This window comes from Anas acuta, chromosome 7, assembly GCF_963932015.1.
Source record: "Anas acuta chromosome 7, bAnaAcu1.1, whole genome shotgun sequence".
NCBI classification, from domain to species: domain Eukaryota; kingdom Metazoa; phylum Chordata; class Aves; order Anseriformes; family Anatidae; genus Anas; species Anas acuta.
In genome coordinates this window covers 10,664,967-10,679,506 of record NC_088985.1, presented here as the reverse complement: position 1 = coordinate 10,679,506, position 14,540 = coordinate 10,664,967, and the positions used below count along the sequence as shown (strand labels likewise).

The following is a 14,540-nucleotide window of genomic DNA, read 5'->3' as shown; positions in this document are numbered from 1 at the left end:
TCTGCAGCCTCTCCTAAGTGACAATCCCATTATTTCCTGCTGCAGTGTCAGTGGGATATTTTACAGTCCATAATCATAATTGCAGTAACTTTTTTTTCTTGCCACTAAACAAGCCTTTTAAGAAGTGTTGTTTCCATGTGCCTTCCAATTAAAGGGGAATGGGTTTTCAGTATTTACTTCCCCATAGATCTAAGTAAGGATTAGCACATAAGCAAGGCTTTCTGAAAAACAGAAATGACTTCTGCGTTGCCCCAGCCATTCCTGTTCACCAGGCACAGCCCTTGCGTCCAGAGTGGAGGCCTTCTCACATGCCGCTCTAACTACTCAGTACAGAACAGGGCTGCTGTCATTTGCACTGAATTCCATCACTACTTTTTTTCAAGCTGCTACATCTTTTCCAGCCCTTCTGCTGCTGCTGGCTTCTGTCCGGGCAAGCTTCTGGGGTCCCTTCTAGGCAGGTTTCCCAAGCACATTGCAAAACTGCTCGTGACCTGCTATTTTTTCTTTTTCCACTAGATGATAATGCAGTTGCTTAATGAATATGCATGAGGCTGCCAGGAATGATGTATTTAACTTTGGTATGGGAATTCATCTATTTCCCTTATACCGTAATCTCGTTTTATTATTCAATTTGTGTTATACCTGATCTAATTGTAACAGAACAAAGGACAGATTAGATTTCTTTTCCTTTCTCTCTCTCTCTCTCTCTCTCTCCCCTCTCTCCCCTCTTTTTCTCTGGCTTTGTTTTTCTTCTTCTCTCTCTCCAGCCATGCTTTACCTGTTGATTTTGCTCGTGGACAGCTGTCTGGTCATCCTCTCTGTATGAAGCAATACTATGGACTCTTTTCTTCCTATCGTCTTCCAGGACATACCAAAGATACCCTTGTGGCCCAGAAAAGCAGTGTAATGCCAGAACCAGAGCACATCATTGTTGCTTGTAACAATCAGGTAAATGGGTGTTCTTTTTTTATACCTTTCTATATTTCTTAGTTTGTTTAAATTTACTCAAGAAGAGCCTAATCAAATCACTGTTCAGAAACACAATTAGCGTGCTACGTATGAGCTCGCTGCTTACCAAGGATTTGCTGTCAATATTTCCAAAAGATGCTTCTGCAGCATTTTTGTCCTTAGTCTACATTATGCTCTAAGTACAGCGATGCAGAAAAGAGGAATGTGGCAGAATTCATTTGCCTTCTTATTCAAACAAAAATGTTTATTAAACAGAGGAGAAACCACAGAGGAAAAAAATCTTATTAGAGTGCATTTGCTGGAAATACTTTTCTCTTGACAGTCAAGGATTGGCACACAACGCACGACATATATACCACCTTCCCATGTAAGGGGGACTAAGTTATACCTGCAGAAGCCAGCACAGATGCAGGCAGAAATACTGAAGCATTAGACTGAGTCTGGCCCAACCAGCAAGTCCCCTCAAGCAACAGAGTACATTGGCTGGGCAGAAGACCTCATCACCCAGCTTGTGTAGCACTGCAGCTGTAGTGTACCCACAGGCCCCCTTTGAATGAAGGGTTAGATCCCAGCAAGTAACTTTTCCAGGAAGTCCTGTTCTTCACCTCAATAGGAAGTTCTCTGGGTTCTGTAAGCCATTTTTAAACAAATAATACCACGGAAAGTATTTACATACTTTGTGTTTTTATCTTCTCTTGTGTTTTTACGCTTATTCAAATAACATATGTTTGTTTTATTTGAGTCCAACGTGCCATGCAAGTACCATATAGCCACTGCTGTAAAAACCCAGCAGAGGTGAGCCCTGGGCCAGTCCTCAGTGGTTTTGCTCTCCGTGGTCCACAGGCCCGGCTCTCCAGGCAGGACCTCAGCACCTTGAGAACATCTACCCAGGCGAAGGCAAAGTGTTATACCAGTAATGGCCCAACACATCTGTGACTGTTCTTCTGAATTCTGTCTTTTTTTTTTTTTTTTTTGCAGTTTTTTGTTTTGGATGTTGTCATTAATTTCCGTCGCCTCAGTGAGGGAGATCTTTTCACTCAGTTACGAAAGATAGCCAAAATGGCAGAGAATGAAGAGGAAATGTTGCCTCCAATTGGCCTGCTGACAACAGATGGAAGAACAGAGTGGGCAGAGGCCAGGACAATCCTTATGAAAGGTTAGCAGCAGCAATCCCAGCTTTCTCTTCTTCATCTTCTTGCTCCTCTTCCTCCTCACCATCATTGCCTTTCTTTGCTGGGAGTGAACCTTACAGCAAATATAGGACTGAATGTGCAACCTCACTGCTGATTTTTTTTGGCAGGAGGAAACTCAATGCCTGTAATCATTCAGATGTACGTTACAAAGGAAGCAGCAGATATGATTTGACCTTGTGGCTGTGTATGTTTAAGTGTTACGCCATGTAAATACCTCTCGTTCCATTTTCTGCTTTTCATCACATAAATTGCATTACATCAGATTTTGTGATTTGTCTCTTTCTTCATATCCATTATGTACCAATAGGAGTGATGTACCCTCAGCTTTTGGCAACTATTAGATGTTTTTCGTCTCATCTAACAAAGGCATGTAAAAGTTAAGCATCTATTTAATCTAGCTGTGTACTCTCTCTAGTCAATGGAGAAAAAAGAGAAACTACCAAGACTGATTCACCCAAATCTTACGTATCTAAGAAAGGTGACACCAATTATAATTTGGGGATAGTTACCTCTCTCTTCCAACAACAGACAGCATTTAGCTGTCTTGGATGCTGGACTTTGGAGGCCCGACTTTGAAACAGATGAAAATAAAGGGTAGAATCAGTCATCTCTATTGCTTCACACCTTAGATATTTCACCTTGAAGCTGAATGATGTAAATGCCCTATTTTTATCCTTTTAGATGACTTAGGTATTCATTTTTCCCCTGTGAAAAAATGTTAACTCAACTCTTTATTCCCAACTCAGTAATGCCACAGAAAAGTTTGCCGTTTTACCAATGCCATGGAATATACGAGAGCTGCCTATAGTCTCAAAACTTTTTTAGCATCCCAAGGAAGATACTCCCTTTTCCTATTCAAAGTTCTCTGTGCTTATTAGGGCGTTATATCTGTTACTATATACACCTGCTCCTGACTGATATTACAGATTAACAATAGATATCAAAGACAATAGTAATTCTTCTGCAAGGCTACATAGTCTATAAATAATGAGAGATTATTAAACTTTTCACTGATGAATGATACCAGAATGCATAAACCAGAAGATTCTCTGGTTTTCCTAAAATCTGCATGTTAGAACTACAGAGCATCTATCCCACTGTGTTCTCCTTACGCTCAGTCAGTCAGGTTGTAACACAGTAGCTTAAAGAAAGTTAACAGATAAAGAAAGTTAACAGAGGAAATACGATTTTTTCCCCCTGTTAAAATAACAAGATCCCAACCTGGTGCAATTTGCAGGGGACGACACTCCTGTACTAGTGAGTGCTGGTGCTGATGAATTCTGGTGTGTGTACTCTCACGATTAAGGATGCTCAGAAAGTGCCTTTTAAGACAGGTGACTCGGAGGCACCTTCTAGCTTACCTCTGTTAAAGCAATGAGATTCATTCCATGAACAGGGAAAATTAGATATTCAGAGCTGCTAGGCATGACATAATTCATTACAGCTAAAATTCACTTGTGTTGAAGAATCTTACCTCTCTGGATTGACACTGGATACTATTTCTCTGAAATGCTTGGCTCTAATTTGACTCTCTAAGATTCTCATTTGCTTTTAAGTCCATTACTGCTGCATAGCCAGGCCCTGTCTAACTGTTTAGCTGCTTTGGTTGTCAAACCTCCTGCTGGTAGAGCTCTCACTCTCAGGAGCTCCACTTCTTTGTCCCCCTGCTCAGCAAAAGTTTTGTTTGTGCTTCTCAGATAATCAGCAGAATTAGAAGGTCTAACAAACCTGAAAGAAACTTCTCTGGATGGGGAGGTTACTTCAGCATCAAAGAGGAGCCAGGCAAACAGGATGTTAGGCAAGGCTAGAAGGGAAACCTTCAAAACTGCCGGCCCCAGTGGTGGCTGGCACACCTTACTCCTTGAATTGCTGGAGCATGTGCGGACATCATTCTGCCCCTGCCACTCTACATGCAACTTCAGATTTGTGAGTGTTTTCCTGTTCTTAGCTCCATACTAGCAGAGTCCAGCCCCCAATGATGCACAAAGGTGTTAACCAAGTAAAAGCCATCCTCTCTGTCTACAGGTGCTAAGTTCATCTTCTGCCCTCAAAGATGATGCTCATAATTTTGAAGAGCTGGCATCAAAACTCAAAATTACCTCCTTTATTTTCTTCTCCCGTTTGGATCAATATTTCACTCTTTTGGTATAAGGCTATTGTTAATTATATGAAGGAAAAAAAGCAGATGTATCATTCAGAATTTTCTTCTGAATCTCCTTTCTACCCACACAAAATTTTGTCAGGGTCATAGCTTCTCTGAGATCATGAGTGCCTACACATCATCAGTAGGGTAAATTAATTTGGAACTAAAGTCAGTGTTCAATTTCTTCATAATCCATTACATAGCCTAAAATAAATCATAGGTTCACAGGAGAAATTCATTTCATGCATTTTTAGAGGAGAACAGACTGTTTTCAGTCAGTTGTGGTCATTTAAAGCAAAAAAGTTGGGGATTGTCTCACTGAAAATGGGTTCACATTCTATTCAATAGACACATAATATTGAATAACTAAGTACTATTTGGGTTGATTAAAAAGTAATCATCACTGAAGAATGAATTCCATTGAAGTATTTCATTGAAACATCACCAGCTTCAACAAACCTATACTCAGGACACTAGAAACCAGCATTAAAAAAATATTTGCTTTCTTTAGATCATAAACACTTTTCCTTTATTTTCTGTCTGCTCTTTTTTGTTCTTGTGTCCAGGTCTCATTTGACTTCTAATTTCCACTTTCTGCACATGTTAAGCCTGGGTTAACAGACAATAAGCACTTTCCTATTGCATATATGCCAAGCATACTGTTTCCATTTCACACCTATCATTTCATCTGTTCTTATTGCTTTCTACTCACATCAAATAACTCATTCTTTGATTACAGTGTACTTCTAACAAGACAACAAAATTACTAGTGGTTATAAACAATACAAGATTTGCAGTCACTAAACTCAATTTTGTGACTCAGTGAACTCGGCACAGTAGATCCAATGCCAACAAGAGTAGTGGTTTGTCACCATCTTGTTAATCCATGTTACTTTCTTAGCTCTTACTTAGAGCTGGAAAGTTGTCTATGTAGACAGTAATTCTCTGAGGCAATCTCAGTGTGCAGAAAGCAAAACAAAATGAGATTTCAAAAAATATTGTTATTTGCTTTTCACTGTCTAAGCCTATAATACGGTACCAGTTTCATCTTCATGCTTTTTTTCTCTCCATCTTTTCTTTTTTAAAGCAGGGAAGAGAAAGATTCCTGTATTTTAATGAAAACCAAGATAAACACCTAATCATTTATTTTCAGGCTGCACCTTTGGGTAAAGCAGTGAATACACCTTGACACCTGCAGCTAAATAATGTTTGCAATCCCATGTCATCTTAAAGAAAAAAAGGGAAAAAAATCAACAAAAACTAATAGGACCATCTCAGTGGTGTTTCTGGATTACTTGGCATTTGCCAAAATATTCATTTTAATGATGAAGCAAATCAACTTAGTTACGCAGCTGAAAAAAACAGACTCTGCACTAGCAAAAGGATCTAAGCAGGGATCCCATCCTAGGCCACTTGCATTAGTACAGCTCCTCTAAATACTACAACGCTTTGCTGTTACATATGTTTACAAGACTCAACAGACCGTTTTTCTTCCTTATCAGTGATGAAATGTTAGAGTCATAGAATATCCTGAATTGGAAGGGTCCCTCAAGGATCACTGAATCCAACTCCTGTTGTTCTTACAACAGTAACTAACAGGGATAGAAAAGCCGCTGGTGAAGCAGTGTGAGGTGGAAGGAATCACTCCACAACTGTTCCGTACTGGGCCAGAAAAGAGGATGGCTCAGGAAGGAAAGGACAAACAGCAGCTTGTAGAGCTTACAAAGGAGACATATGCTTGCATAGACACCAAGTAGAGGGAAGGTCTTCTAAGTGAGGAAATTTTAAAGGAATGGTGATAAACACAGACATCTTTGATTTATAAATACAGTCAGTATTTTAACTGTATTCAGGCTGCATAATTAAACCACTCTCCTGAGTATAGGGGCTGCTGCTGTCTCATGCCTACCATATCTGAATTCAAGTCCAGATTTTTTTTGCATTTTTTTCCTTTTTAAAGTAAAACCCCAGAACCTCAACAAAGCAGAAGTTGACTGGCCAAGTCAATGTATTCATGTGCATTAGAAGAAAAAAAAAAAAAAAAAAAAAGTCTTGCAGGGGTTTAGGCTTTTTCTAGTGCTTCTCTGTTTCAGCTCTTTCTGAAAGATTTATTTCCCATATCTAGTCATGGTTCTTGAGATCCTGTGCATCCCATTGCTTGATATGATAATTTTGTGAGTGTTTGATCAGCTCTCTGAACATGCCTGGTTTGTCTGTAAGGACATCTTTCAACTGCTTTCCTGTTTCTAGCAAATCTTAATTTTATTCACTGTAATACCTGCAATCAAGCTACCCTGAAGCCATATGTCAGCAAAAGGGCTTTATATCTGTCAGTGATGTGAGGGCAGCAGACACAATACAATATCTATAAACCCACCAGATAAAATAAAGCAGGGCACTGTGCAAACTGTGAGCACTTTGTAAATCACTATCCAGTTTTTCCTTGAAGATGCCTGTCCACAAATACCAGCAACTTGTGTATACAGGGCTACTTTCATTCACACAGCCCTTTTCAGCCTTTGTGTTTGTGAGCCCAGAGCATCTATGGAATAAATACCACCATTACTCTCAGACAAACAAGTGTCATGTACTAAAAGAACTTTATGGCCGAGAGGACAGGGACACTTATCCTTTATAAAGCTTCTGAATGCCTTAGAAGACAACTCACAGGGCCACCAGTGTTTCACATGTTGCAGGGAAGCACAGGTCACTGGCATCTGGTGCAGAAACTTCAGCCTATGTGCTCACAGGAGCCAGGAAATCAATTACAGGTTCCTGGCTCAAGTCATTCTAGGAGGTGGCAGGAACACCAGGTGCCTTCCCTAGGACTCTGCTTCTGTGGGCAGGAGCAGACGAGGTACTGTGTGCCCCACCATGTCCCCACACAGCCTGCAGGAAGCCAGGCTGGCCACCTCTGTCACTCAGGGTCCCTGGCTGCCAGTGCTCCCTTGCAGGAGCCAACAACAAACAGCAAGAGACATCATCACCTTTCCATAACCCGCAAGAGGCTACAAGTCCCTGCTTCCTTCCCAGCCTGCCCTTCCTTCGCTATCACCTGCCTTTCCTTCTCGTCGCCTTTGACAATTATTGCATATTTGCACTTTTTTCTGCACTGAGTCTGGAGAATGACCCTGCATATCAAGTATGTGTTGCTTTCTAGCTCCTCACTAACCTACGTTACTCATTTCTAAAAGGACTTTTTTTAAAAAAAAAAAAAAAAACATTGAAAAATGCTTTTCTTTTAGAGGATCAAACTACTTTTCATATTTGCAAAACTGAGAAACATGTACATTTTGAGATTGCTCCATATTTCAAATGTATCTCCTGAACTGAGCACAGATTTGCTGAACTTAGAACAGACTTGCAAGAAATTTTGATCAATCTGAATTCACATCTTTAGTTAAAAACATTTTCAAGCAAACATTTTCATGAAATCTGGCAAAACCAACAGATGAAAGCTAATCCGTAAAGAGCAGAAGGAACTTTAACTCAATGTTTAAAAGTCCTTTATCCTTTGATCTTGTTAACTACCATTTAACAGCAATTAGTGATGTTACATGCTTTTGAAGAAAACAAGTCTTTGTTATAGGCTCCACACTTCTATCCTTTCAATTATGAGCTGTATTAAGTCCTCAGAATTAAATAATTCCTGTGCCTCAAGCTGGCACTCAGAAGCACAGCAAACCTTTACCTTTACATTTTACTCAGAAGCAGCCAGAAAAAGCAGGTTATATTCAGAAACACACAAATGATAGTGGGGAAGTGGAAGGTGGCAACTGATGGTGTGGGCAACACTGTGTCACAACCTTAGCCACGTGATACAGGCAGTACACCCTGTCCAGGGGTTATTTGCATTGCAACAATAAATGATCAGTGATAAAAGAGTTAAAAGTTTTGATGCAAGAACAACACAAAAACAACACGGGCTCTGCTGTTTCTTGTCCAGAAAAGGGTTTTAATGTGAGAACAGCAAAAAGCAGCATAGGTCCTACTGCTCCACAGCAGAATACTACAGCATTGCAGCAATAGCATGAGCTCTGATATTCTCCATTTTCCACCTGTCCTCTCTGTAACTGTTACATATAAAATAAGTAACCAGCGCTTGCTATAAGAGCAAAATCGATCTATTTGGTTGTATTAGTACTTCAGGAAATTAATGCCAGAAAGTGGACATTACGGAATCATATTGAATCGCACCCAAGTTAACACATGAATGAATGCCTTGCGGCATTCATTCATCTCTTTGCACCAAGGATGTTCTGCTGTTGAGAGCTCTGCAGACAGCAGCTCATGGCAGAGTGAGAGTCAGATCTTTAATGCTGTCCAAGGCAGCAGGTTCCCCAGCCAGTCTTGCACTACAGGTAAGAAGATGTGAACGTTTCACTCTTTTATCTCCAGACTCCACTAACCGTGACTCTCTTGATATGATTGAACGATGCATATGCCTGGTGTGCCTGGACAGCCCAAGCGGGGTGGAACTCAGTGATACAAACATGGCACTGCAACTGCTACATGGGGGAGGCTACCATAAAAACGGGGCCAATCGCTGGTATGACAAACCTATGCAGGTAAAAACCTTACAGTACTATGATACTACTTGCACGTGGCAAAGAACTTCAGTTGTGCTTGTGGTAGGGACCACTTAGAAGCAAATGGGAGAGAGAGGGAGGTGGTATCCGCATCCACCAGGCAGGGCTGGTGCTCTCTGTGGGGCAGGGGAAGCAGACCTACTGCCTCACTGGCTGGGGGTCTTCAACACAGGGACACTTCCACCTCCCACGAGGTTGGTGTTTGTGCATGAGGAGGCAGGGAGATAGACAGACATACAGATAGGCAGACTTCTAATAAAAAGCAGTACACATTTATTATATTCAATCAAGTGGAAAAAAATGCTGGACAAACAGTCCAAAACAAAACAGAAAAGCACAATAGCTTTCCCTGTTTTCTCTTCTTACACATTTTCCCTACATCCTAGAAATGCTACTGTTTGTAATTTAGTCTGTGTTTAAGTTAGTATTAAGTTCCACTTAACAGACTGCATGTTCATTTAATAACATTCTTGTCAAGGCTTTCCTGGAAGTGTTGATTTCTCAAGCCTCTTTCCCAATCAGGCTTTGATTGTCATATTTGAAAGTGTCACATTGTTATTTTCACAGTTTGCAATAGACTCAGGGTGAAGCAATGTATTAATCTCCAACTGTCAACACTGTTGACACCTCATGAAAAATTGAAAAAACCTTGACTGATCCACTGGTTGCGCAATGCTGGTTGCTTTTGCCATATCTAAGAACGGCAACACGAAAAGAGAGACCACTAAACAAATTTCATTTGCACTGATTTATCCTAGCGCAAATCTATTTCAGTAGTCATTCCTGATTTATGCCACTGCAAATGACATCGTTAGCAGACTCCAGTGCTGTGTTTTTAAAGAATGAAATATTTGTCTTTAAGACCCATTTGTCTGCGGTTAGACTCCTCTGTTATTTGCAGGGCCACTAGTTAAGATGTTTCAAGAAGATGAGAATAAACAAGCCCTTATTTTCATTTACTGTCAGAACATAGTGGGAAACAAATACATTTGCATAGTGTGCAGGAGCGCTGCACCTGGTGCGATGTATGCAGGGCAGAAGCAGTTCAAAGGTGAAGAGAAATTGTTCAGGGGAAAAGATCCCATTTTCTTTCATGCAAATAGGGATTTCATAGATAGCTGTTTCCACAGAAAGACTTGCTCTTTCCCTCCATACCCTTCTTCAGTTTTGCAGTAAGGCATCAGGAAACATCCAGGTAAACTTTCTGCATCACACACACACTCTGTGAAAGCCTCATGGAAACTACTGGAGACCGAGGAGGCAGGATGTGCACATGAGGACAAATTTACAGAATGAGCTGAGTGTGAAAAGTCCAGCCAGAGATGCTCCAGAAGAAGGGGGGTGGAGGATAAAGAAAAAGGTCGGGAAACATGAGACAGGTTGCAGTTTGCTCTGAGACATTGGCTGTTGTTTGAGGTGCAGAAATAACTGACTGCACAAGGGTATCACTAACTCGCAGTGCAGCAGTTATACCAGTATGCAATGAAATCAAGGAGGATGAGGGGAATGAAGAAAACACCACCAGAAACACAAAGAGGAAGCAGGACATTAAAACAAGCCATGAGAAAGCTATCGAACAAGGATGAGCTTGCTCACTTGATATGAAAATTGTAATAAAATGTGATACTGAGGGACTTCCCAGGTAAAGTAGTTGCATTACTCCCAACTGGGGAAGAACGTCAGCCTGTTTTTTGTGAAGTTTTTAATTTGTTTTTTAGTGACTGGGGTTTTCAGTACGATAAAGCAGATGCTAAATCCAATGTCCAGATTACAATGGGAATTTACCAAAGTTTACATTCTCATTGGCCTCAGTCCAAAACAGCAGCATGAAAGGGATCAAATGTAAAGACTTTCACAGGACAAGAAAGTCTCCCATGATAAGTCTGTAAGTGTCCCACTGATCTTTAAGTCAAGGAAGTCCTTGAAGCGAGCAATGACAACATCACTTTTTAGATTGCCATCGTGAGTAACCTATGATTTATTCACTACACATTTTGCACTTGTTCTCTCCTTTACTTAGTTTGTGGTAGGAAGAGACGGAGTCTGCGGTACCGTGTGTGAACATTCCCCTTTCGATGGCATCGTACTGGTGCAGTGCACTGAACACCTGCTCAAGCACATGTGAGTCCCCTCTCAGTGCAGCTACTACCCCAGGAAGCTTCTGCCAGTGGCAAATTTCCCCTGGTGCACAGGGCCACTAAGCCCTGTTCAGCTGCTGGAAACTAGTCACTCACCTGCTAAAAAAGCCGTGTTTGACGAATAGACTCTCACTGTGAGCTTAATGACTTTTCTCTCACATACTAACAGGAAAGAAAGCTCCAAGAAATTAGTCCGAGCTGATTCAGTAAGCGAGCTTCCTGCTCCACGGAGACTAAGATGGAAATGTTCCCCTGAAATTCAGGCACACTTGGCATCATCAGCAGAAAAACTCCAAAGGTAGCACATAATCCTCACTTTTTTCAATGACTGCAAGCTGGGAGCTACCCAGCACAGTGTGAGCAGGGATGGATTTTCCCACAGAGGGCCCCTCCTGCCCTCCTACTCCTCCTCTTCCCAAACACAGCTAAGCACGGGCATACCTAGCATCTCTTAGCGGGATGGTACCCTATTGGGCTGGGGCTACTTCATGGTGTTCAGGAATTGCAGCGCCAATGTTGTCCTCTCACTTAAATACTAGGAAAAGTAACCACCACTGGTTTAAAAAAAAAAAAAAAAAGTCTTGTCTGCACAGGATGCAAATGGTACAGGACCTCTATTTTTATGGGTACATTTTATGGGTTTGACCTTACTAAAGCAGAGGACAGGGCAAGGGGGATAAGTATATGGGACAGTAGACTACAACTGGTTTGAATAAACAATTTGAATTCAGGAATTTTATTTGTTTACATCCATGTTGCTCCTACAAAGGTTAATTCTTCTGATTGTGTTTCCAGACTGTAAAAGATTTGCATGATTTGAGGGGGTGGGAGGACAAAGAGATTTTCTTCAAATTATTTAGATCACAGGCCTGAGTGCTGACATGAACTCTCTGTACAGAATTAACACAATGATATGATCGGCTGTATGTCCAGTGCATTGGACAAGACCTCAAAGTGGCTAGAAGCATACAGGAAAGTATGCAAACATTCAGAATGCAGAGTAATTCCTTTTTGTTTTTAAATAAAGGTAGTAGTCCTCTAAATTGAAACTTATGAGGAGCTCATAGCCTCCATCAGGTTTTTAATTGACCCATTTCTCACACTTGTAAATCTTAAAGAAATTCGTCCTGAACAAAGGAGGCCCTGACTTAGGCTTCAGGAGTGGAAACACTAGGTTTAAAAAAAAAAAAAAAAACAACGGGGGGGAGAGGGATGTTACGCAGATGACCCTGAGTACCACAGCTCACTTTGAGGCCGCAGATGACAAGCCCAGCCTAGGATCAGTACGAATAGAAGTCACTGACTAGGAAGAAGTCACCAAGGGCCAGGACTGTCCAAACAGCAGAAGCCCCCTCACCTCTGGGGGTCCAGGCAGGAACATTTCTCTGGGTTTTATTTAGTCTGAAATGGAATGTGAGATTCCTGCATCCCCCCCCCCCTGTGGTAACTGCCTCTACTTGTTTTCCAGGATGGTGAAAAATCTGGACTTTATCGCCTACAAGTTTGAAAGCTATGGAAAGGAGTTTATTAAGAAACAAAAGATTAGCCCAGATGCCTACATTCAAGTAGCACTTCAGCTGGCATTTTACAGGTAAGGTTAACTCAAACCAGATGAACAAGGTAGCAGGAGAGGAGAATTCACAATTGGTTGTTTATAGAGAGGGTCCAGTTTTTCCCAACACCCTAAAAAAATGCCCCCTGCATGGAAATGAATGATTTAACCTAACAAGGGTAAGTCAGGCAGAATAGAAGTTGCTGCCCAGCTCTGGGACACAGCGTTCCTTTCCCTCGCTGCCTTTCCCACTCCTTGCTGTGCCTTCCCATCCCTGTCTCCTCCAGACGCCATTCCCAGCCACTGCCCTCCCCACAGCTGTCCTGGGCTTGGCACAGAGAAGAGGGTGAGGCATGTGGCAGGGAGTGGCAGAAAGTCCTACCACCCGTGGCAGCAGGAGCTGCTATGGAGTCCCAGAAACACTTCCTTGCCACTGAGGGTAGCCTGGGAGGAACCATGGCAATAACCCATAGCTCCCTGCATACAAGTCCCCCCAACATATGCAGCGGGGTAAATTGCCCACAGGGAAAAACACTACTGCAGGATTTCAGATCAGAGTTCCTATACAGGACAGTAACTTCTGCTATTGCCTTCACAGGCATCCCAAGATTTAGTAATATCCTCTAATTTCCATGGTATTATCAAAGTTAAAAGCTGCTTTATACATTGTCAGAACAGCTAATGCTCCAGGCTACAGATCGGTTGCATGGTTTCCTGGTTTCCTGCAGAACAGCCTATTACACGAATAATTCTTTATCATGTCAAATTAAATCCTGAAGTGGTCTTTACCTAGCCAAAATGAACAGATGCCTAACACATTTTGTGTACTCCATAAAAATCTGTTAAACATCCATTTTGCGTATTCCATTGACCAAGCTCCAACAATGACCTGGTCCAAGACTTTCATCTGGATCTGAGCAATAATTTAAATATGCAAAAAAGCCCCACAGCCTCAGGGACAGCTACATCATAACTGAGACCCCTGATTCTACTGGAAGTAGATAAGGCACACTCTGAAGCAAGGAACAGTAGCTATAGTCCTGGGTCCAAATTAAATAACAATCTGTGCTCTGTTCTATTTGCAATGTGGGTTTTCATTCCAGCTCGGTCTCAAAAAGCATGCTTTTCTCCTATTAATTTTCTGTTTTTTATTGACACTCAGAGTTCATTTTTCCTTGTTTTAAATAAAACATATTTCATTCCTATAAGTAAATGATTAATTACACAATTATTTTACGATGCAGTACAAATAAAACATTCCTTGAGATCTTTCAGTAGATTTTAGTTTTACTAGCCTTGTTTTTACACAGCAAGTCATTTTTTACTGGCAATACATAACTAAAATGTAAACTGCTGCATGAAGCTCCTCATATTAGAGTTGAGTGAGCATTGATCTTTTTTAAGTTTCTTATTGAATTCTATCAGCATTAGGATGAATACTACATGCAAAAAATAAAATCATGGCTGTAACAGTAAAGTGTATCAAGCCTATATTTCCTTTAGTCCTTACGATGCCTTGGAAATAACTAGTCTTTGTTTTTCTTACTTCATTCTCTCAGATGCCACAGGAGACTTGTCCCTACCTATGAAAGCGCTTCCATACGCCGATTTGATGAGGGCAGAGTTGACAATATTAGGTCTGCCACCTCGGAAGCATTTGCTTTTGTTAAAGCAATGATTGATGACAAGCCAGCTCTATCGGTATGTTGGTCTGTCTCCTTCTGCCTTCCCTGGCAAAACCCTATGCAAATATACATTCACGATCCCCAGTAACTCACTTTGTTAACTGAGAACTTAAAGGCATAGCACTGAGTAACTGGCCTCACAGATTTTGCTCTTGGTGCAAACCAACAGTTATGCTAAATTTTTATTTTTTTATTTTTAACTTAAGCATATAAAGGATTCAATAGATAAGACATTGAAAGAAACAAAACATCTGATTTTAGACTTAATATT

General features: G+C 41.1%; 1 protein-coding gene across 1 annotated transcript in view; it reads left to right on the top strand.

Moving 5' to 3' along the window:
* CHAT (choline O-acetyltransferase) overlaps nt 1–14,540 on the top strand; it is a 38,938-nt gene that overhangs the window by 11,728 nt on the left and 12,670 nt on the right. Inside the window, exons 6-12 of the mRNA XM_068689003.1 lie at nt 768–948; nt 1,948–2,125; nt 8,704–8,873; nt 10,915–11,015; nt 11,202–11,330; nt 12,501–12,623; nt 14,144–14,285. Of these exons, the coding sequence (XP_068545104.1) occupies nt 768–948; nt 1,948–2,125; nt 8,704–8,873; nt 10,915–11,015; nt 11,202–11,330; nt 12,501–12,623; nt 14,144–14,285 (1,024 nt within the window). The remainder of the gene's footprint in view (nt 1–767; nt 949–1,947; nt 2,126–8,703; nt 8,874–10,914; nt 11,016–11,201; nt 11,331–12,500; nt 12,624–14,143; nt 14,286–14,540) is intronic.